At 35.5% G+C, this 21,057-nt stretch overlaps 1 protein-coding gene across 1 annotated transcript in view; it reads right to left on the minus strand.

Annotated features, from left to right (window-relative positions):
• The window catches only part of ARHGAP15 (Rho GTPase activating protein 15), a 1,003,601-nt gene that overhangs the window by 373,516 nt on the left and 609,028 nt on the right, over window positions 1-21,057 (minus strand). The window contains exon 9 of the mRNA XM_006834567.1: window positions 14,409-14,507. Coding sequence (XP_006834630.1) covers window positions 14,409-14,507 — 99 coding nt within the window. The remainder of the gene's footprint in view (window positions 1-14,408; window positions 14,508-21,057) is intronic.

The following is a 21,057-nucleotide window of genomic DNA, read 5'->3' on the forward strand; positions in this document are numbered from 1 at the left end:
GAGAAGGATATCATGTGGAAGGTCAGAGAAAAAGAGGAAGACCCCCAGCAAGATGGATGGGCAAAGTGGCAGCATCAGTGTGGCAACAATTGTGAGGTTGGCCCAGGATCGGGCAGTGTTTCGTTCTGTTGTGCATAGGGTCACTGTGCGTCAGTACTGAATCAATGGCACCTAAAAACAGCAGCAATAAAATTTATTTTTGTTTTCCTTCCACAAATCACTCCCATGTCTGTATGGGCACACTTTCAACGATTAATGTAATTTGTTGACTATAAACTTCCCTAACTTAAAATATATCATGTAAGACCCCTTTCTTTGATAAACTTCTGTTGTCTAGTTTATCAACACTAGAAACAAAATTATTCTTCTACTAAAGTTTGCCTGTTTGACAAACCTGGAAGAAAAAAAAAAATATGTTACTTTATTTTTTAAATCTTCTATTTGTAGGAAACTAGCTTTTAATGATTTTGATTTAAAACATTTATTAAGATAAGGACTGAGATAAAATTTAGACCATAGCAAATCTTTTTTAAAAATCCACGGAAGATTAGCAAGAGTCTATAGCTAAAAGCCATATGTATCCATATGTATGTATGTATATTATAGAGTAAATATTAATAGTATGTATTTGTATTTATAATTTTAATTAAACTTAAGATATATTAATAAATATATTTTTAACAAAAATTCCTGTTAGAATATTACAGCTACCTGACAGAAAAAAACACACACTCACATAAATAGGGACACACACCCACATCAGCACCAACCCAGGCAATCTGCCAAAGTGATGGTTGTTGTGAAAAGGTTTTGATTTAGGGCAAAGCAAACTAGCTCACCACCCCACTGCATTGTCCACTCCTCACCACATGGTTCTTCTCTGTGTCCTTAACTTCCCCTCCTACAGTGAGGGAACATTTCTTCGGACTGTTTTATTGCCAGTGCATTTTTTACTTTGTATGATGAAATGAAACAAGGGACTGGTTTCATTAGAAGGAGAGGTAAACAGAGCATTAATTAAATTTGCTGATGATACTAAATTGGGAGGAACTGTGGACATCTGTGAGGACAAAAGAATCATACAAATGGATTTAAGGAGTTTAGAAATACGAGTAGGAAATAATAAAATGAGATTCAGCTTTAAATAATGCAAGCTAATACATTTGGGAAAAGATAATCAGAAACATAGCTATTCAGTGGATGGTAGATGTCTGGAAAGTGGTGATGGTGAAAGAGGCCTTAGGGGTGATAATGGGAAAAATTATACACAAACTTGCATGGATGTAGGCACAATGCCTGGAGGTTTACATAAAATAACATCATTTTTAAACTAGAAAGATGGCCATCCAATTCTTATGACACTGGTAAGATGTAAAAGCATCAAAGTTTAGCTGTAGTTAGTTGAATTACTCAGGTTTAGGAAACAATATAACACTATTTTTAAAGACAATGGAGTCTACTTATTAAGGACAAGAAAGTAGATTTTTGCCTTGGATTTATATTAAATATAAGAATCATTGCTGTAATTATGTCCTATCCTATTAGAGACTATTAGAATATGTAAGTGATAAATATAGATCATGTCACACTGAAAAATATTTTACTTTCACTTTTAAGACAGATTTCTACCTTCTGAATAATATAATTTTATGTTATTTTTATAGAGAGATGTAATTACTGTCTCTGTAGCAGCCAAAGAACCTTTACTCTATAGAAGTTGATTCTTTAGCGATGAACTCATGGTTGGATGTTGTTGCTGTTGTTAAGTGTCCTCAAGTTGGTTTATACTCACAGAGACCCTGAATAGGGTTTCTGAGACTTTAAATCTTAGCCAGTGCATAAAGCCTTATCTTTCCCCCACAGAGCAGCTGAAGGGCTTGAACTGCGGACTTTGTGGTTCGCAGCCCAGTGCTTACTGTATGGAGGATAGAGTAGCAGAAATCTTGGATAATATCCATTTTTATCCATTAATTATCCATCATAAATTGAGTCAAATCTGGTGAACTAAGCACTGATGAGATAGTGATGGATCAAACACAATCTCTAGAGCCAAGGCTCGCTACGTGGAGAAGCAGATACTAATTAGAGTACCATGCAATAAGGGTTGCATTAGGAAATATTATCATTGGAACACTGTGGAAATAGGCCATAACCATTTTCAAGAAATCATGAAGGGATGGTTGTAGATATGAGTCAAAGATTTCTTAGAGAAAGTAACTCTTGTGCTGTGAGTATGATTTTGGCAGGTGGCTATGTGGACAGAGTGTTTTCCCAGGAGAGCAAACAGCTCATTGAACGAATATTGGTATTTGTAAAGCTTTGTTTAGTTGGTATTCCTGGAACATAGTAAATGTTTATGAGGAGATGAGGCAGGAAAGTACATAGGGGTCATATGCCTAATTATATTTTAATGGGGATAATTAGCATGAATTTTATTTTCCTGAAGATGAAGAACCACTGGAGAGTCCTAAGAGGGGAACTGCACAATCCTATGTGTATTTAAGAGAAATAATTTGGCAAGGTTGAGGAGGAAGGACTAGGCAGAAATGAGAACAAAGGCAATAATGTCAATTAGGATGCACATTTCAAAAGAAAGTATGGGGTGCAAAAAAAAGGCAATAGGAGATTGAAAGAACTGATCAATTTAAAGTGATAACAAGAAAATAGAGATCATGAGACTTGGTGAATGAAGTTATGTGTAATGAGAGAGAAGAATCTTAAGATGTGCAACATATTTATTTTTAAGACAATATGGAAAATAGGTTGCAAGACCATCCATTGAGTTAATGAATAAAAGAAGGGGAGCAAGTTTTTGGAGTAAAGTTAAATTCAATCAAAATGCTAAATTCAAGAAAGGTTGTTCCTAGACTACAAATGTGAAAAGAAGAAAAAGTTTAAGAAGTCATTAGCATATGGGTGCTTTGGAGTCACGGAAGAAATCATGAAAATTTTAGATGAATTGAGATCACACTAGAAGAATGAGTAACATGCAATGTTAGAATCAATAATTAAATCCAGAGGAAATACAAGTTTCTTATATTGTCAAACTCTAAGCCAAACACATGGACTCTAATGTTATACCGGGCGATAGGATATGCATGGCCAGCATATCTACCTTCAAGACAAAAGGGAAAGAAAGCTTACTGTAGTGATTGTAATACTATCTGTGCAAGGAGATTCAGGAGTTAAGTTAGTAAAAAATGAAAATCTTAAGAAGCAGAGCATAAATTTTAGAATAAGAAAGACAATAGTTCAATTTTAATGACATTGCAGTACTCAAAGTCTTTATGAAGATTTTGATAGCATCAGCATACATTAATTTTTTTCCACTAGGAAGTAAATTTGGAGAAAATGCAATCAATATCCAATAGCAAAATCATGTTAGAATTTAGGGTATTGATAGCCTGTCTTCATTAGCTGAAAATTGATAGGTCTTTGTAATTGGTCATTTATTTCTTTTTTTCAAATACTTGGACAGACTCTTTCAACTCAAAAATTATCCTCAAAATAAACATTTCTTGAGATTCACATGAAAAACTAACACTGAATCAAGTAGGTGAGATGTTCACAGGGAAAAAGACTAACACAGAACAGGACCAACTAGATTTTCAACTTTTGAATTAAAGGAAAAGATGCGATTGTCAACTTTCTGTGTGGTTATGGGAACACTGACCATTCTCAGACATGTCACTTATAAGTCATAGTTACCATTCAATGACTTGATTAAAAACAGCAAGCTACTGGTGTTGAAACAATCCCTAATGGGACAAAAATTCCTCTGATGAAAATGAGTAGAAAATGGATATTCTAGTCATTTCTGGATGCTGAATTTAAGTGGAGTATCCAAACACCGATGATGTTAAAATCTTTAAGGAAACATGATTTTGAATTCATAGCCTCTTTGGGTATTGATGGGGGGATAAAAAGCAAATGGTATCTTATAGAATAAAATAATATGCTATCATCAGAAATGGAGTTGGACTCAATCCTTATGGATGTATTGTAAAAAGCTGATTTCAAACTACATTAGTCTCTATGTAACAAGCCTTCAACCAATTGTTGATCATTAACCTTTTATTTTCACCCATATGTAGGTATAGTAGTATCTTGTTATATTCAATAAAAATTTAAACAACATGAATATAAGTTATCCATTTATTAATCATTTATCAAGAATCCATTATATGTCAGCACTCTTTAAGGAGTTAAAAAAAAAAATCTATGGTCTCTATGTGAAGAAGCACACAATGTACTGAATGTAATATTTTAAACCTTTTTTTTTTTTCAACAGCTCTGCTTTTACCTTAAATCTTAGGGCATGTTTTTTACATATTGGGTCTTGTTTTTTAAATGCCATCAAGTCAGTTCTGACTCATACAGACCATGTGTAGAGTTTCCCAGGAGTGGCTGGTGGGTTTGAACTGCTAAACTTGCTATCCCACAGTACCACACCAGGGCTCCATATTGGGTCTATGATCCACTATCACCTCAACAGCCCTTCCAGAAATATCATTTCAGAACTATTATTATTTTGCAGCTAATTTTTCTTCTTAAAGTGTCCTGCCCTTGAAGTTTTTTGTTTTTTTTTTTTTCTCCTTGATTGGATTTTTTTTCTGGACTGAAAATAGGAAGTGAGTTGCAAAATGTAAAATTAGTCCATATAGGATAAAATTAGTAAAGAAAAAGATTGCTTGGAACCCAAGGAAAACATTTCTAACTCCACAGATAGTTAAACTATACAGATAACCTTCCAAAGAATTTAAAAGATGCTCCACGACATGAATCTATTAAGGAGATGGATTGTTATTGTTGTTAAGTGCCTTGGAGTTTGTTCCGACTCATAGAAACCCTGTATAGGGGTTTCTGAAGAGTGGCTGGTGAGTTTGAACTGCTGACCTTGTGGTTCAAAATGACTTTGTGGTCCAGCTATTATCCTTCAGTGCCACACCAGTATAGAACAATATAAAATGTTTCCGTAGAATCTTGGTATCTCTTTTACTATATATGTTTGTGTGTGTATATACATATATTGAATTAAATTTTGATTCAAATTTAAAATTGATGTTTAAGTTGAACACACTTTACTTGAAAATGTGAAAATCCCTTGGCAAATGTTATTTTTTACTAGACATTTAAAGCAGGAATATTATTCATCAGGAAACCCATATTTTAGTTTTGTTTATAATTTTATGATTTAACTTAAGACTTCTGAATGATCATAAATGTTTCAGACCTAAGGAAATGCCTACACAAATACAATATATAGATTGTGTTCTACCAATAAACAAATGGATCATCTCACACAAGACAGTGACACTGTTGTGAAAGTCCTGATGGCTTTTATTTCATTAGTTCATATGATGCAACAAGAATCAAATAACTTCTATTTACAAACTACAAATCCATCTTGAATTCTAATGCAAAAAATATCTGAAAACCAGTGATTGCCATTTTTTTGTCCCTGTTTTTTGAAAATCTGAAAGCTTTCCAAAAACATGTGATTTTTCTTTTCTTTTTTTTTTTTTCTTTCAAATTTTGTAAACATTTGCTTCCAGCCTAAAACATCCTGCCAACTTTCATCCAAGATTGTTTTTATGGTTGAACTAATAAGTTCTGAATATAGGGATTTATAATAGAAAAACTCCCAGATCCCAAACTCTCGTTATATAAGTGACACCCCAATAAGACATTTCGGAGTTTTGTATCTTGAAATGTTGTGGTGCAATATTGTTTAAATCCTCCGTCTACAAAAATAAGCTAATTTTCTAGGGTATTAATTTTGGCTCTCTTTCCTTCCAACTGACTCTAAGGGAAAAGTATGTTAAGAACCTAAACTTTAGAGTTGGGGTGGGGGTGGAGGTTGGAAATTACACTAAGGCTTTATCTGGGAAGAGACATTATTTATTCTTATGCATTTTGGACTCCAAAGTGTGGGAATATCCTCTGACTGATTTGAATGGAGCCACATTGCTGTGTTAGTTAGATAGCCTTTCTGGTTATTGAACTTTGAATCCCTAAATTCATTTCTATGATGTTAAAGTTCTCTTTTTGATAATCACACTTTTGCATAATGCTAGATGTAGATAAACTCCATTAAATCTCACTAGTAAGTACAATGACTGGATTGATAACCAGGTCTGTACACATTATTTGTGAACATTCAATATAAGCTCGCTTTACACAGCACTATTTAAATTCTAGGGTGTTGGGGTGTTTTTGTGTGTGTGTGGGAGTTGGAGACAAGAGTAAATTTCTCGGAAGCAGAGAAGCAGCTATCAGGTAACTAAGGCAGAGATGGCAACTAGTTCAATAGTCTGTCTTCTCTTCATTACAGACCTCACAAGTGTACCCTATTATCCACATTTGTTTTCAGTAATTGCAAAACGCAGCTTTCCCCCTTCTCTCTACCTTGTCATCTCTGATTTCTTTGAGTTGTCTTTTCCAAGGTTCTCTTTTATACTCTTGCTGGTTATTTCCTGTTTACTCTTTTTTGATTTTGTCTTCCCCTCTAGCTCTGAATGTGGCTTTCTCTCAGACATAGAGGCCCCAGCATGAATCCCCCAAAGAGCCAATTCCAACTTGGACCTTGTACAACACGTTTGCTGTCAGGAAGGTGGCTGTCGTTGGAGTGGGCATTAAAACAAAACAAAATCAAACAAAACACAAAGCATCAAAACACTAACTGGTCCTGATTTAAACTCAGAAAAGAAAAGGAAGAAAAAAAGCTAAGAAAAACTCAACTGCAAACTTTCACGGAGTATCTCTGAGGAGGAACATCTCTGTTGTAAAGGCATGGGGGTGCCTAACTTCAGGCTTGAAAAGCAAGCGCTTAAGACAAACAAAAAACAAACCACATAGGTCAATACCCCCAGAAATATTTTTGTTCAGTCCACAGATATTCTCTGGAGAAAAAGAAAAAGTGCTTATCTTAACTCGTGATTTTTTTGACCATGTAATTTTTATCAGCTTGTTTTGTTTTTGTTCCTTTTTTTTTTTTTCACTCATTGCTTATAAAACTAGCAAGCAGAAGTCTCTCTGGAACAAGATAGAATCATAAAAGTTTTCAAGAATCTCGTCACAAGCTAAACAGTACAAATTGCACATTCTTTATGGAAGTATCAGCCTTTAGTGCGTGCCTGGATCCAACTATAACAGATTATCCCAAAGTGGGAAAGAATGAACAGTACAAAATTAGCAGAACTGGGAGCAGAGCTTGTCTAGTGAAGGCAATATGATCTGCACTTTAGGGGCCTGGATTCTGAAGTAGTGGGAAATGACTATGTAAAGTTTATTATTGCAAAGGAGTGCTTGGTAGAATATAAAGGAAGGGGCTGGTGCTCTGTATCCAGTGTTAAAACAATTGCATTAACAAGTATCATGTTTGCTATTTCTTAGCACAGTAACAATACTATAAGCAACCTTGCTCTTCATATAATAAATATATAGCTTATCTAATGTGCAAGTGCATCATATATATGTATATATGTGTGTGTGTGTGTGTATAATACACGTATATTTGGGTATATTACATGTTCTGAAGTTTTATGAGTCTCTTAAGTATATTCCCTAATAGCTGTCTAATTATATCTTCTTACAACATTACAAAATATACCCAAAGAAATTTCACACATCTAGATAAATAGATTGTTTGCAACATCATGGACTGGTTAATGTGACTTTCTCTCAAACCTCATTAAACAGCAGAGGGATTACCAAAAGGAAGTAGTTAAGGTATAATAATAATTTTAGCCACTCTTCCCAAGTTGCTATAATCTACTGAAAGATAACTAATTGTTCAAAGTAAACATTCCACTTAGACCACAAAAGGAATCTATTACACAAACATATAATTCAGTCATTTTTAGTGGGTTGTAAACAGTTTGGAATGAGCATAAAATGGGACAAAAATCAAAGTGAGCATTTTGAAATGAAAAAGTGTTTGCTACAAAAGGTCAGTCCCTTTGCTTGGCAAACTATGTAGAAAAGCCTGGGAAACTGCTGATCACACAAGCAGTGAGGGAATTTTAAAGCCAACAACCTCCTTGTTTCTTTAAACAGACATCGGAACCTATAACTGGATCCTGTCAAACAAACGACAGCAAAAAAATATAACAGCTGCTAAAAAGTCAAGTTGAGAGATAAAGTTTTTGAGGCTAAGGACCTTCTCAGAAGTAGACTAAAGGTCTTTCTTAAATCTTGAAGCAAGGTTATGGATCCCAGGGTGGCTTTTAGGCATTAAGTCAAATATGCAACTTTGTGTATCATTCCTGTCACAGAATTTTGTGTTCCAGGAAAAAAAAAAGAGGACAAACTTTTTGCAGATTAGCATCTGTTGAGCCATTCTGCAAAGCAGCTTATACCTGGAATTTTCAGACTTGCAAGTTGTCGTATCATCTTAATGTTGTTAAATAGGTTGGGGGCATGTTAATTAGAACTGGGAATCATGAAGGATGATTGAGTTGTCAAATCATATTCCAAAGAATGAATGCCAATCCAAATGAAGTTAAAGATACTTTTAAAAACCAGTACTGTTTCCTGTATAAGGAAAATATACTGAATACATAAAAATATGTTTATTATAGAAATATTCTCATCCATTTATTTGACTTCACAAATTGTCTCTGGAAATACTTGTTGAATGTTGTCAGATAGTAAAAGGACTGATTTTACCATTGATACTATTTCTTTTAGGGAATCTCACACAAAGTGACTTCAGTGCACTTTCACATTATGAGAAAAAAATAGCCAGGGAAATAAGGCAGAATTAAACTTTTCCTGGTCTTATCAGAGGACTAAAACCCGACAAGTGTGTGCTATGATCCAGAGTTTGTTATGGCACTTTGAGGCAGTAAACTTCCCTCTATGTTTTTAGTTTTGTAGCAATGATCCTTTCTAGTACTACTGTTTCCTTTCATAGTGCTTATTACAGTTTGTGCTAATGCACTTATGTGTGTGTTTGTTTAATGTCACCATCCCTAAGTTCTCTGACAAGTTGATAGCATGGTGATTGGCTCACAGTAGGTACTTGATAACTACTTGTTGCTTGTACTCAACAGACTTAAGGTCTGTCCCTTCATTTAACAAATAGTTCAGTGCTTACCATGTGCCGTACAATGCGAAAGGTTTCTTTTCAAAGATGGACCTTCAGAAATGGTAGTCAGTCAGTTACATATTTTGCATAAAGGGAACTAAGAAAGGATGTCCTAATACTTGTTATAACAGTTTAGACAATAGCTTTGTTTAGTTCACATCTCCTAGTCCCTTGTCTCTAATAGATACAAGTGGTCCTATTTTTAAGTAAGCCATTTAAAACACATTTAAGATCATCATAAACTGCACAACATTTTCTATGTTGTTATGTGCCATAAAGCTGGCTCCAACTTACATCAACCCTGTACAGGGTTTTCTAGGCTGTAAATCTTCCCTAGAGTAGAAAGCTGTATCTTTCTCCTGCGGAACAACTGATGGACTCAATCTGCCGACCTTGTGGCTAGCAGTCCAGTGTGTATCCTACAGAGAGAAAAAGGGGCTTCTCGCAGCTAAAGCCTGTACCCACTGACATGTCACCACGTCTCCCTCTAGAGTCATTACCTAAATCTCAAAATAATGGTCAGATGATCTCATACTTTCCCTCATCTTACTATCTACAAACATGAAACAGCATTCTCTATTTCACAGCAAGATTCAAAAATTCATTACAGTGGCCACACATAAATCAGACACCACACTCACATCTGTGGAGTTTATCAGGGAAGTTAATAGGTTATAGTGCAGGACCAGAAATGTTCAGGATACATTTATTTCCATTGGGACAACCTCTTCTCTGTCATGTCCTCAGACAGGCCTCTCTCTGGCCTGTTAGCCTTTGTCCTGCTTTGCAGTGTTACGAAGATCTTTTCCCACTGCTAATGCATGCCCAAAGAGCATTCCATTCCACTATAAACCTCAGTTCCAAGGGACTAGTTTCTAACTCCATGAGTCAGCAAAGCTAACTCCTCAACTCAGTGCTTAGAGGCACCGCACTCCACAAGTGAGCCTCCTGCCCAAAGACACTCCATTTTACTTGCTCCACGGGCTGGGAAGCCCATCACTCTGTCTGGTGCTCTGGCTCTAGGTTCTGTTGCTGCTGTTCTTCTGCCACTAGTCTGCTACTGCTCTGGTGTCACATGTTTCTGTCCTTGAGTTGAGGAGGTTCAATTTAGCCCAATCAAAACTGCAATCTCAGGATCCAAAGGATGTGCTGTACTGCTAACTCTTCTTTCTTAGTGGTAATGGTATTCTCCACTCCTGCCTCTGAGATGACTCATTTAAAACCAAAGAGGATAGCAACATTGGCCAATCCCCAAGTAAGAGTTTCAAGTTTTTATAATCAAATTAAATCTGTTAACAATCACTCACAACTGAATCATGTAATCCTGTCAGCATCTCGTTCCACCTTTCTGTTACGTACACTCATCAGGAAAAATTTAAAATGTTGGTTTGTGGGAGTTACAAAGACTAGGGCTAGAAGTTGTTGTTAAGTACCTTTGAGTCAGTTCTGACCCATAGTGACTCTGTATAGGGTTTCTGAGGAGCCACTGGTAGGTTTGAACCAAGGACCTTGCAGTTCAAACTGACCTTATGATCCAGTACATTATCCTGCAATGCCACATCAGTACTCTAGAAGACTCATGTTAACATAGAAAAGCCATGCTAAATAACTCACTGCAGTGAACTACCAAAAAGAGAAAGAAAAAGGAATACAGAAGGAAAATTGATAACTTCAAACTGTCATGTCCAACAAAGAATATTGAATATGATGTGGGGACTGCCAGAAGAATGAACAAATCTATCTCACAAGAAATACAACCAGAAAGCTCTTTAAAAGCTAGACTTGTCAGACTTTGGTTCAGTGATTGTGAACACATCATCAGGATAAGGCTAGCATTAAAAAATAAATAAATAAATAAAAATATCATATTTGGTTAAGTGAGAGTCAGAGAAAACCTCAGTGAGATGAATAGACACACTAGCCACAATAGCACACTCAAATAAACCAAGGACCATGAAAATAAAGTAGGACTGGACAATATTATCTTCTGTTATACATAAATAATGTTGTCTACTCAATGGCAATTATCACCACTAAAAATATATAGAGAGAGAATTAACTGAGCAATCATTCAGTATTTTTAAAGAAATCACTTTGGAAGAGGAAACATAAACTGAATTTTTAAATGGTCAATTTAAATGTCTCATATGCATAGTCTGCAACTATAAACAAGGCAACAGAAGATGAACTGCTTGAAAGACCTTGAAAGAATAATATGCTTCGTTATAGTCTACCCTCTAAGTTTGGCATATATTTTGTAGGCTAACCAGACAATGTCAGAAACCACAGAAAATAGTTGAATCTAGCTATAATAGTTGGTGAGAAGGAGAATGCCCTGGTGGTTTGGAAAAATAAAAGGAACCAAATCAGATAAGGAAACATACTAAACAAGTTTTTCGCTAAATTGGTTTACATTCGGCTCACTAATAGATTTTCTTCTAGGCCTGGAGAGGGATGCAAAATTTAAAATATAACTAATACCACCTTACCAGGGATGGATAAAGCAAGTATCTTATACCAGATACTGGGTAGGATTTCCCTGAGCACATCACAGGAGCAAGAGAAATTTGGTTCTGTTAAGAATAAGAAGGTAAGACTATAACAACTAACTAACTAACTAACTAACTAACTAATTAATTAACCAACTACCAACTGCATGGTAAGATCTGCTTCTTAATAATATCTTATTTTAAATTAAGCATGTAAGAAACATTTTTAAAAACACAGCTATAGTTTCCTTGAAAATTCCATATAGGGTTGCTATGAGTCGGAACCAACTCAACGGCACTTAACAACAAGAACAACAAAGCTGTAGCTTGCAGATGATTTTTGTAAGGTGGAGACAAATAATCTCAAGGAAATAACAACAAAAAAAGAAGTAAACAAATCATTTTTGTAACTATTTGTCACTGTAGTAATTATTGAGGGCATCTCCTTTAAGACTAAGAATAAACATGCAGTTTTTATTAAATATGCTTTTCCCATAACAGGTCCATAAGCATTTCCCATGACTCTGCATTTGAGTATCTTGGCTGGAAGAGGATCTGGCCATTAGAAGAAGGGCTTCAGATATGCTGAGTCCCAGCCGTACTAGAGATTTGGCACCTTTATATGCTACTTCCTAATACCAGCCCCAGCATAAAATGTCATCAGAAGCCTGCATAAACATTGGACTTAGATTCACATAAATTATTTCTGTCCTGAAGTGCTTTATGCCAGAATTTAGTAAAAACAACACTTTGAGTAAATAGAATTGGCGTATGAATGTAAGAATATTAATCCAAGAAAATGATCATAGAAAAATATAATCAAAAGTACACTCTTGTGAATCTTCCAAGGATGTGAGAGGTTTATGTTGCACCTCTGTGTTTGTATTGAACATTTCCACAGAGCTTCTTTAAGCTGACATTGCCAAAGCGCTTTGAATTATCAGTTGCTTTGTAGAATTGTAAAGTCTTCAGTTTTCATTAAATGCTTAGGAATTATTTTAATAATCATATGTGTGATTAGTGCTGGATCTACATATTCATTTTAAAAGCAAATATTGGGACAATGAAATATAATGCCAGATATGATTGCGCCTGTCAGCAAAAACATTATCTTATTTTATTAAAACTCACAAACCAAATGCCATGAACAAAAGATACATTTCCTATTGGTAGACAATTTCTATTTTATAATATTATAGTATCTGCACACTGCGTGACAGCATCTAACTGAGTTTTCCAATTTGCCTAGGGTATAGATAATACTAGAGAGATAGAGAGCTCTTCTTCATACATAAACACATCTTGTTATATACAGCTTCCCCAAATGTCCTATTTGGATTTTTGGTCTAATGTAAGCATGCTTACACTGTCAATACTGGATATTTATAAGTGAATGAAGATTTCCTGAAAATGATGATACTGTAGTTATTGGCAATAATAATATTATAACATTCCTAGTGACCCATTTTGACTTTAAGTATTTATTAAATAATATTCCTAAAATATGCACTTATAAAAATAAACAAGATTGCGACATGCAATAAAAGTGCATTTTTTTTCCTAAGCTTCAATTGAGTTCATTGCTCATAGACACCTCTCCTTGTGTTCAGTCTGCTCTGCATTTACTCTTTCTACTCTCTCTTTGTACTCTCTACTCTTCTTGCTGATGTGCTGATATGCTTTTCCCCAAAGCCACTCTCTTTACCACTCGCTGTGCCCACTATTCCTATTCTTGTTATTCTCTCATTCCTTACTGATATGGGAATAATAGGATCCCAAGGCTGTCCTTACAATATAATTAAAGTATGAATTTCCAGGAGTTGGAAATTGCAGACCATTTTTATTATGCTTCTATAATAAAGCCAGGTAACACGGAGAATTAAAATGGCTTTTTCCTAGCACTTAACTTGGTAAAGCTTTTGTTTCAAGAGACTGGGGGCTGAAAATAAGAATAGGTTCACCAATTCTTTTTCTGAAAACACCTCTATCTTTTACATGATATATATCCCCCTAGATCCTGGGAATATGTTATAAACTACTAACAGATGGTGATGAAGCTCCACATTTTTATACAATACATTTTGTTGAGATTCTGCATCACTGTATGTATCTTTTAGTGAATATGACCTTGAATGAATGAAGACATAATTTGAAGGAAAAACACCCCACAGATAGACCATTATAGAAACGACGAGTCAGTTGGGTTTTGCTTTGCTCTCTTCAGTAAGTTGAAATAATTTCATATGAAAAACAGAATGTTGAAATAGAGGAATCAAAGGTCATCTTAAACAAGAGGTGTGTGTGTTAGTTGTTCCAGGCAAACCAGTTTATCTGTGTTCTGTAATGGAACAGAAACATGTATAAGATAGAAAATCATTATTTGCAAGTAGAAACACTATTTGTTTCACTTGGATAATGTTGGGGGCTTACCAAAAAGAAAGAAAGAAAGAAAGAAAGATATATATATGTATATATCCTGGCACAACATCTATCAGTGTGAATGATTAGAAGTTCTAAATAGTGTGAGTGTTGATATTTTATGAATGTTTTATCACTGGCTTGAAAACAAGAAGTTTGCAATTGAAGAGATGGAAAGTGGCTAAAATATTAAAAAAAAAAAAAAAAAAGAGCATTAATGAGAATTACTAATGTCCCTATTGTAAAAACAAACTGAAGTTAATAAGAAACTTGATCCTCTTAACCGATTAACAAAAGTCAAGTTTTAATTGCATGGCTTCCCAGACAAATCAAGTGGCACTGTCACAGTGAACACTGTTTGTTGAGAGAGTACAGGAATAGGTGAAACTGCTGCACATTCAACTACTTACCCCTTTTCTCTACAGCTTCAATGCATTTCTTTACAAACCATGGGACTGTGGAATTTTCACGTTCACACACTGTGTGCAGATGAGAGCCAAAAATTTGATCTGCAAAAGAAACAAAGATGAGCTTCATTAAATCCAAACTTGTGTTGTTCTTTAATTTGATGGTTTTCATATCCACTGCATGCTGAAACCTTCATCTTGTATAGGAATTGATTTTTATGCTTTAATTCTAAAATGTCTATAGCAGACACACAAAGACCGTAACTCCTTCCTTTATGGAACAGGACTCTTGGTCCAGAGCAGGTAAACTAACCCTCTGCTATCGATTAAGCAGGGATGACTGAGTAAATTGTAGACTCTATGGGCCTAAACTTATTCATCTACCAAATAATGCAAAGAATGTAGAACATTCCCATAAAATACTTCATCTTCATTTCTGATTTCTTAGGCATTTCAAAAGACTACCAAAGGTCATCAAAATGGTAGTTTTATCAGTACATTTGGGCCATCCATTCTGCAGCTCAGTATTATTTTTCAAGTGGCAGGTTTCAAGAGATTTACTTTGAAGTGAGTTACGTACCATTTTTCCTGCCTTGGATGCCCTTCTTTTTCACAATTTAAGAATCATCTTTCTTTGAAGGCCCAACATATATCATGCTTTCTCCATCCAATCACTTCTTCCTATCTCAGCTGTATGCCTCTTGTAACATAGGTTCCTCAAGATGTTGATAGGTTTTCAGTAAAAAAAATTCTATGATCAAAAGATCTGGCAAATTTTCAGTTAAACAAAGTTAAACAGACTTCTTTAGTGTATATTTATTTCTAAAGTCTGTAACATGCCAGTAAGCATTGTGAATCTCTGTGAGGAGGTGGACAATGCTCTAAGTCTCAACCTTATTTGAACAAGATTCTATTTCAGAGAGCATCTCTCCAGAATAATGCCTCTGAGAATACACTTTGGGAAATCCTAGCCTAGCCCTCTTACTTAGAACATGATTTATGCTACCATACAGTGCATATTTACATTTATAATAGAGTAAATATATTCTTTCAAAGCAGATCAGATTTTTAATTCCTGAATGATTTAGGTCTTCTTACAGTCACCAGTCCTTAGCACAGATTCTGCCCTATTTTATTCACCCATAGATATTAGTTATGGATAAAGAAACAACTACTTAGTAGATTCAAAGTCTTCCCAGCTTGGTCAGAATGACATCAAAGTCTTTCTCATGACTTACAGGACATGAGAAAGGGTCCTAATCTGACCCTGACCAGGGAATGGATTCCACTTCCATCCTCTCTCCCCAATACTAGCTTGACTGAAACCTCACTTTCCACATTGCTGTTTCTCATTCATATCACATGTGTTCTGCCTCAGGAATCTATACTTATTCCTCTGTATAGATCTCTATTGCTCTGGATCTCTGATCAAATGTCACCTTATTATAGCATTTATTTTTCACCTTGTGAAAAATGACACCACTCCCACAGGCTCTCTGCATGCCACGTCCCTTGCTTTGCTTTTTTTCACACAACACTTACTTACACCTGACACGTTAGACCGATATGCTTACTGGTTAGTTGTTTACTTGCTTAGAATGCAAACCTCAGAAGAGCAAGAGCTATGCCTATTTTCTTCTTGTATTACTAGATCCTCAGTCCTGATGTGGCACTGTAAGATAAGCACCGAACTGCTAACCACAAGGTCGGCATTTCAAACCCACGAGCCACTGCTTGGGAACCCTATATACTGTCACTATGAGTCAGAACTGACTCAGTTACAATTAACAACACCAACAACATGAACAACAACAACATGAAATTCTGATGTGGTGCTGTAGGATAAGCACAGGACTGCTAACCACACGATCAGTGGTTCAAACCCACGAGCCACTCCTCAGACATTCTATACAGGGTTGCTAGGTGTTAGAACCGACTCTATGACACTTAGCAACAACAGAGCCTCAGTATCTTGACAATGCTTAGCACATACTAGATGTTCATTAAATATCTGTTGAATGATTGATTGCAAGATAATGTCTTCACCATGAATGGTGGTTTTTAATATAAAATATCAGAACTGGAGAGAAAAATATGTAATCTAGCAAGCTGAGTGCCAAATGACACATTATTACAAAGGGTCTATCAAAATATAGTACAATGAAACTTCAAGGAAGTCATGACTGTCATCCATTTCTTACAAAATGGTCGTGATTTGAACCCATGGTAACCTAACAGGGAGAGGCATTTAAAGAAGAAGCACTTACAGATATAATCCAAGATAGAAATATGCATATTTCTGCAAGAGACAAAAAGAACATCAACTGAACTGAAATCACACGGGCATAGTATAGTATAGAGAAGTAATAAATAGTGGTGGATTTTTGGTCAGTAACAAAGATTTATTATTTTAAAAATCACAGTGACTAATTATTATAAGAAAGATATAAAATATTCTTTAAGAAAAAAAATAACTCAAAAGTTTGGATTGAATGATTTAAATTGGATAGAGATTATAGTAATGAAGAATTACTACAAAGAGCAAAACCCTTTAATGGAAATCAAAATTCAAATACATTTCACAAATATTTATTGAGTATCTTTGCAGCACTGAAATAGAAATTTTAGGGCATAAAGAGATAGCAAGAAATTTGTAATCTTGTAGACACTAATAAAAGTATCCAAATAGCACACTAAATATATAGCAACTAGTGCTATAAATATTACAAAGGAAGTTTCAATAGACCAGGAGTCATGTAGAGTAGGTCTCCATGATATTTAGTACAGGTGTGTGTGTGTGCAATAGTGAGAAAGAGAGAGAGAAAAGTTTGTGAGATGAGATTCAGTCAAGAAAAACAAAATGCTGAAAGCAAAGTTTTGTTTGTGGATTTTTTTAGTTGGAAATGGAGGAATCATAGGATATTCATTTTTTCACCTACTCAATTATTTGCAAAAAATAAAAAAGAGGTAGTCATTTCTAGTGATTCAAAATCTGAAGATAACTAGACTTAGATTCTGTAACCAAGACATTCATTGTGAAATATAGTCAGTTGTAATGTGTGAATGGTCAGAGGAACCAGTTTGCAGAGAGGAGAATGAAGCAACTATATTTCAGCTACTGAAGTTCAGTGCCTAATGCTGGGCTCATTATATGCTAACCGTGAATTTCCATGAGATCCTTTGTATGCTGATAATGACTCTCAACCCTTTCAATTGAGTTCTTTGGAATGAGGTGGTTTTTGTTTGTTTGTTTGTTTGTTTGGTTTGTTTTGTTTTTAATTGTAACTAAACAGATTTGACAGGATTGGCTAGTAAGTTTCAGGAGCCGGTTTAATATTGAAATAGAAAGGACAGATGAATTAGAGCCACCACAACATGACATTAATTAGGAAGAGGATTGTGGGCATCCGTTGCTTTTGTGGTCCAGCATCTATTCTTCTATTTTCTGATAAGAGCACCTTGATTTTCCTTTGGGAGTGGCACCTTCTTCCCATTTTCCTGTTGATTCTACCTACTGAAGTTCCAAGGATAAACATATATTTCATCTCCTGGCCATAATCTTTGGTTCAAGCATGAACACATAAGCCCAAGTGAGTCCAGTCAAGTAAACTCTGAAACTTTTTCTGGTGCTACTGTTTCTACAGGAAGAAAATTGTTAATTATGAGAATTTAAATCTCAGCTTCCAGAGATATTTTGGTCACTTTCTGGGAAAAAAAAATATTGTTAAACTAATTCAAAAGAGAGGAACACAAAGCAGAGTGATGAGGGAAATCATGGTCTGATGGCACTTTGGGGCCTCTAAATCCAGTCATTCCTGAAGCCAAATTTGTGCCTTGGACTTTTCAACAATCATAATACAAATCCATTGTTACTTCTGCATTCTGGACAAGTTTCAATCAATTGCAATGGAAAGAACCTTGAGTATTATATTAGCCTTCAACATCTATGTAATATAGATGAGATGATGTTGCTCATGGAGCAGCTTTGCAAATTGAAAAGCGTTAGCCAAAGAAAAAGAGCATCTTAAAGCTTCAGTTAAATTTTCATTGCCAAATTTAAGGGGTGTTGTAGGATTGCCACCTATCTAAATATGATGCAGTCCAGGGCTTGCTACTCCTAGGAGGATCATTAAACTATGGGAACTACAGAACCTTCTATCTTAAATTAGTGTCAGAAAGGAAGAAGGAGTGAGAAGGTCTCTACTTTCTTGGCAAGCGTTATTGAACTAGCTTTTGCCCCCTACATTTTCATGCTTGTTGTCCTGGCACAGTGTTAAGGAATCCTTCTCCTTGCCTCTTATGGAATCCCAAAAAAGGGAGCAGTCCCCAAACCCTAAGCTCAGGCTCCCCATCTATATTCCCATCTGTGGGCTCACTGGCAAGCCTTTCTTTTTCTCATAACAACTTTTGTTATTTAGAAAACACCTCTTTACAGGGGTGCCAATCTTTTTGGAATTCTCTGCAAATACCTATGGCCTTCACTGGTGTAATCATTATATCTTTGTTCTACAATTTCAGGACTTATACCAGGGTGGCAGGCAACACATTGGTTGGAGAAAATCCATTTTCTGCAATTTTTCTTTGAAAGCATCTTTTGGTGAGAAAAACAAATAGACCTTCCACATAATGTACTTATAAATCATGTTGTTTACATAATAAATAAGAGTTTAACTAGGAAATGGTGGTTTTTAATCTTTAGCTCTCAAACTTTTGACCGATTTAGTTAGTTCATCAACATAACCAGGTTAAGTCTTCTAGATTACAAATTAGCTTCATTCCCCCTCATATCTGCTATATTTATTTGACAAATTATGGTAAGAACACCCAGTAATGGGATCTTTGTCAGTTAGATTCCAAATGAATCAAAACTATGAGGAAAACTACTCAATAGAGGCAGTTAAATGTTCAAATAATGTGACAGTGTTATCATCATTTACCCAGGAAGACAGTCTCCACATGCTTTTCAAAATGATGATATTTGGCTGTTAGGGCAGAGGGCCATTGCAGCTACTCTGGTCATTTTTTAAAAGGAAAAAAAACAAAATACCACAACAATACATATATAAAGAATACAGAGGGATGCAGAAAACAGTAACAAAAAGCCAAATTGCACGCACATACACACAGAGAAAGAGAGAGGGAGAGAGAGAGAGAGAGAGAGAGAGAGAGAGAGAGAGAGAGAGAGAGAGAGAGAGAGAGAGAAATCAGACAATTGTCTTGGTCACGGAGTGTATTTGCTAAGGGTTTTGGCTCCAAGCAATAAGAAAAACAAAAATAAAACACTGTGGCTATATTAAGCAAAAGAGAATTTATCTGAAGGGCATTCTGGGGTGAGGGAGTGCACTCAAAGAATTTATTGGAAGCTGAGGCATCAGTTTTAGTAATATTTATAAACCAAGATCCATGGGAAATCCAGAAATAGGAAGTAGGAAATACAGTGATTGTCTGTAACGCTGATAGCCAGATCACTATATTTCCATTGCTACCCTTCCCCAGCACTGTCATAATGACTTCTGTCATGGATTGAATTGCGCCTTCCCAAAATATGTAGTGTCAATCTTAACCCTATACCTGTGGATGTAACCCCATTTGAGAATTTTTGAGGGAATTTTTTCCCAAAATTTTTGAGGGAATTTTTTTGTTTGCCATGTTAATGATGTCATAACACTTTTACAATATAAAACAGATTAGGCACAGAGAAGCAAGTAGAAATGGAGGACGAAAGATGCAACACAACATAGAGTTCTCTTAGGAACTGAGAAACAGAGGCTGAAAAGAGATAAGGACCTTCCTCCAAGGCCCACAGAGAGAAGGCCTTCCCCCAGATTCAGTGCCCTGAATTCACACTTCTAGCCTCCTAGCTGTGAGAAAATAATTTTCATCTGTTAATACCACAGCTTGTAGTATTTCTGTTATACAAGGACGAGGCAAAAAACATTGCTACAAAATCATAGAAACCTCTATTAAACAAAAATATCAAAATGTGAAGCGATTATTTCTCAACATATCCTCCATCTAGGTCTATATGCTCTGAAAGCAAGTCATTGCTTTCAAAGCTAACCATTCCCTGTGCTCTTTGATTTACAATCACGGCATTTTTTGTATCTTCAAGATGCTCAAAGAGTGTTCCTTTTTTAAAAAATCTTGGGAACAAAAGGAAGACTGAAGAGGCAAGATCAGGGATGTATGGTAAAGAGGGTAAAGTTTTCCAATGAAATTCCTATAGGACAGCTAAACATTTTCATGGTTGAAAAAAAGCTATCTATCCATGAGCGGAGCTGAGTTGATTACATAGCATTCTAATAGGACACTTCTAACTATTGAGCTCATCACAATAGCAATAGGAAAAATGCCCATGTATAAGTGGTCCCACTCAGTTCAAACTTGCCTTGTACAGAGGTCAACGATATTACTGAAAGACTATATCTTCAACCATTCACTGATTTCAGAAACATGTTTGAACATGTTTTGTTTGGAATACACCTCTGCATGTAAGAATTGGAACCTAATAATTACATTTTTTTACTCACCCCTGTAACAGCACTAGGTATATAAGACAGTTTGAGCTCACCAACAGTTCTATGGGAGAAAAGAACTAGCAATCTGCTTATGTTGTTGTTGTTAGGTGCCATTGAGTTGCTATCGACCCATA

Source organism: Chrysochloris asiatica, unplaced genomic scaffold (assembly GCF_000296735.1).
Source record: "Chrysochloris asiatica unplaced genomic scaffold, ChrAsi1.0 scaffold00012, whole genome shotgun sequence".
Classification (NCBI taxonomy): Eukaryota; Metazoa; Chordata; class Mammalia; order Afrosoricida; family Chrysochloridae; genus Chrysochloris; species Chrysochloris asiatica.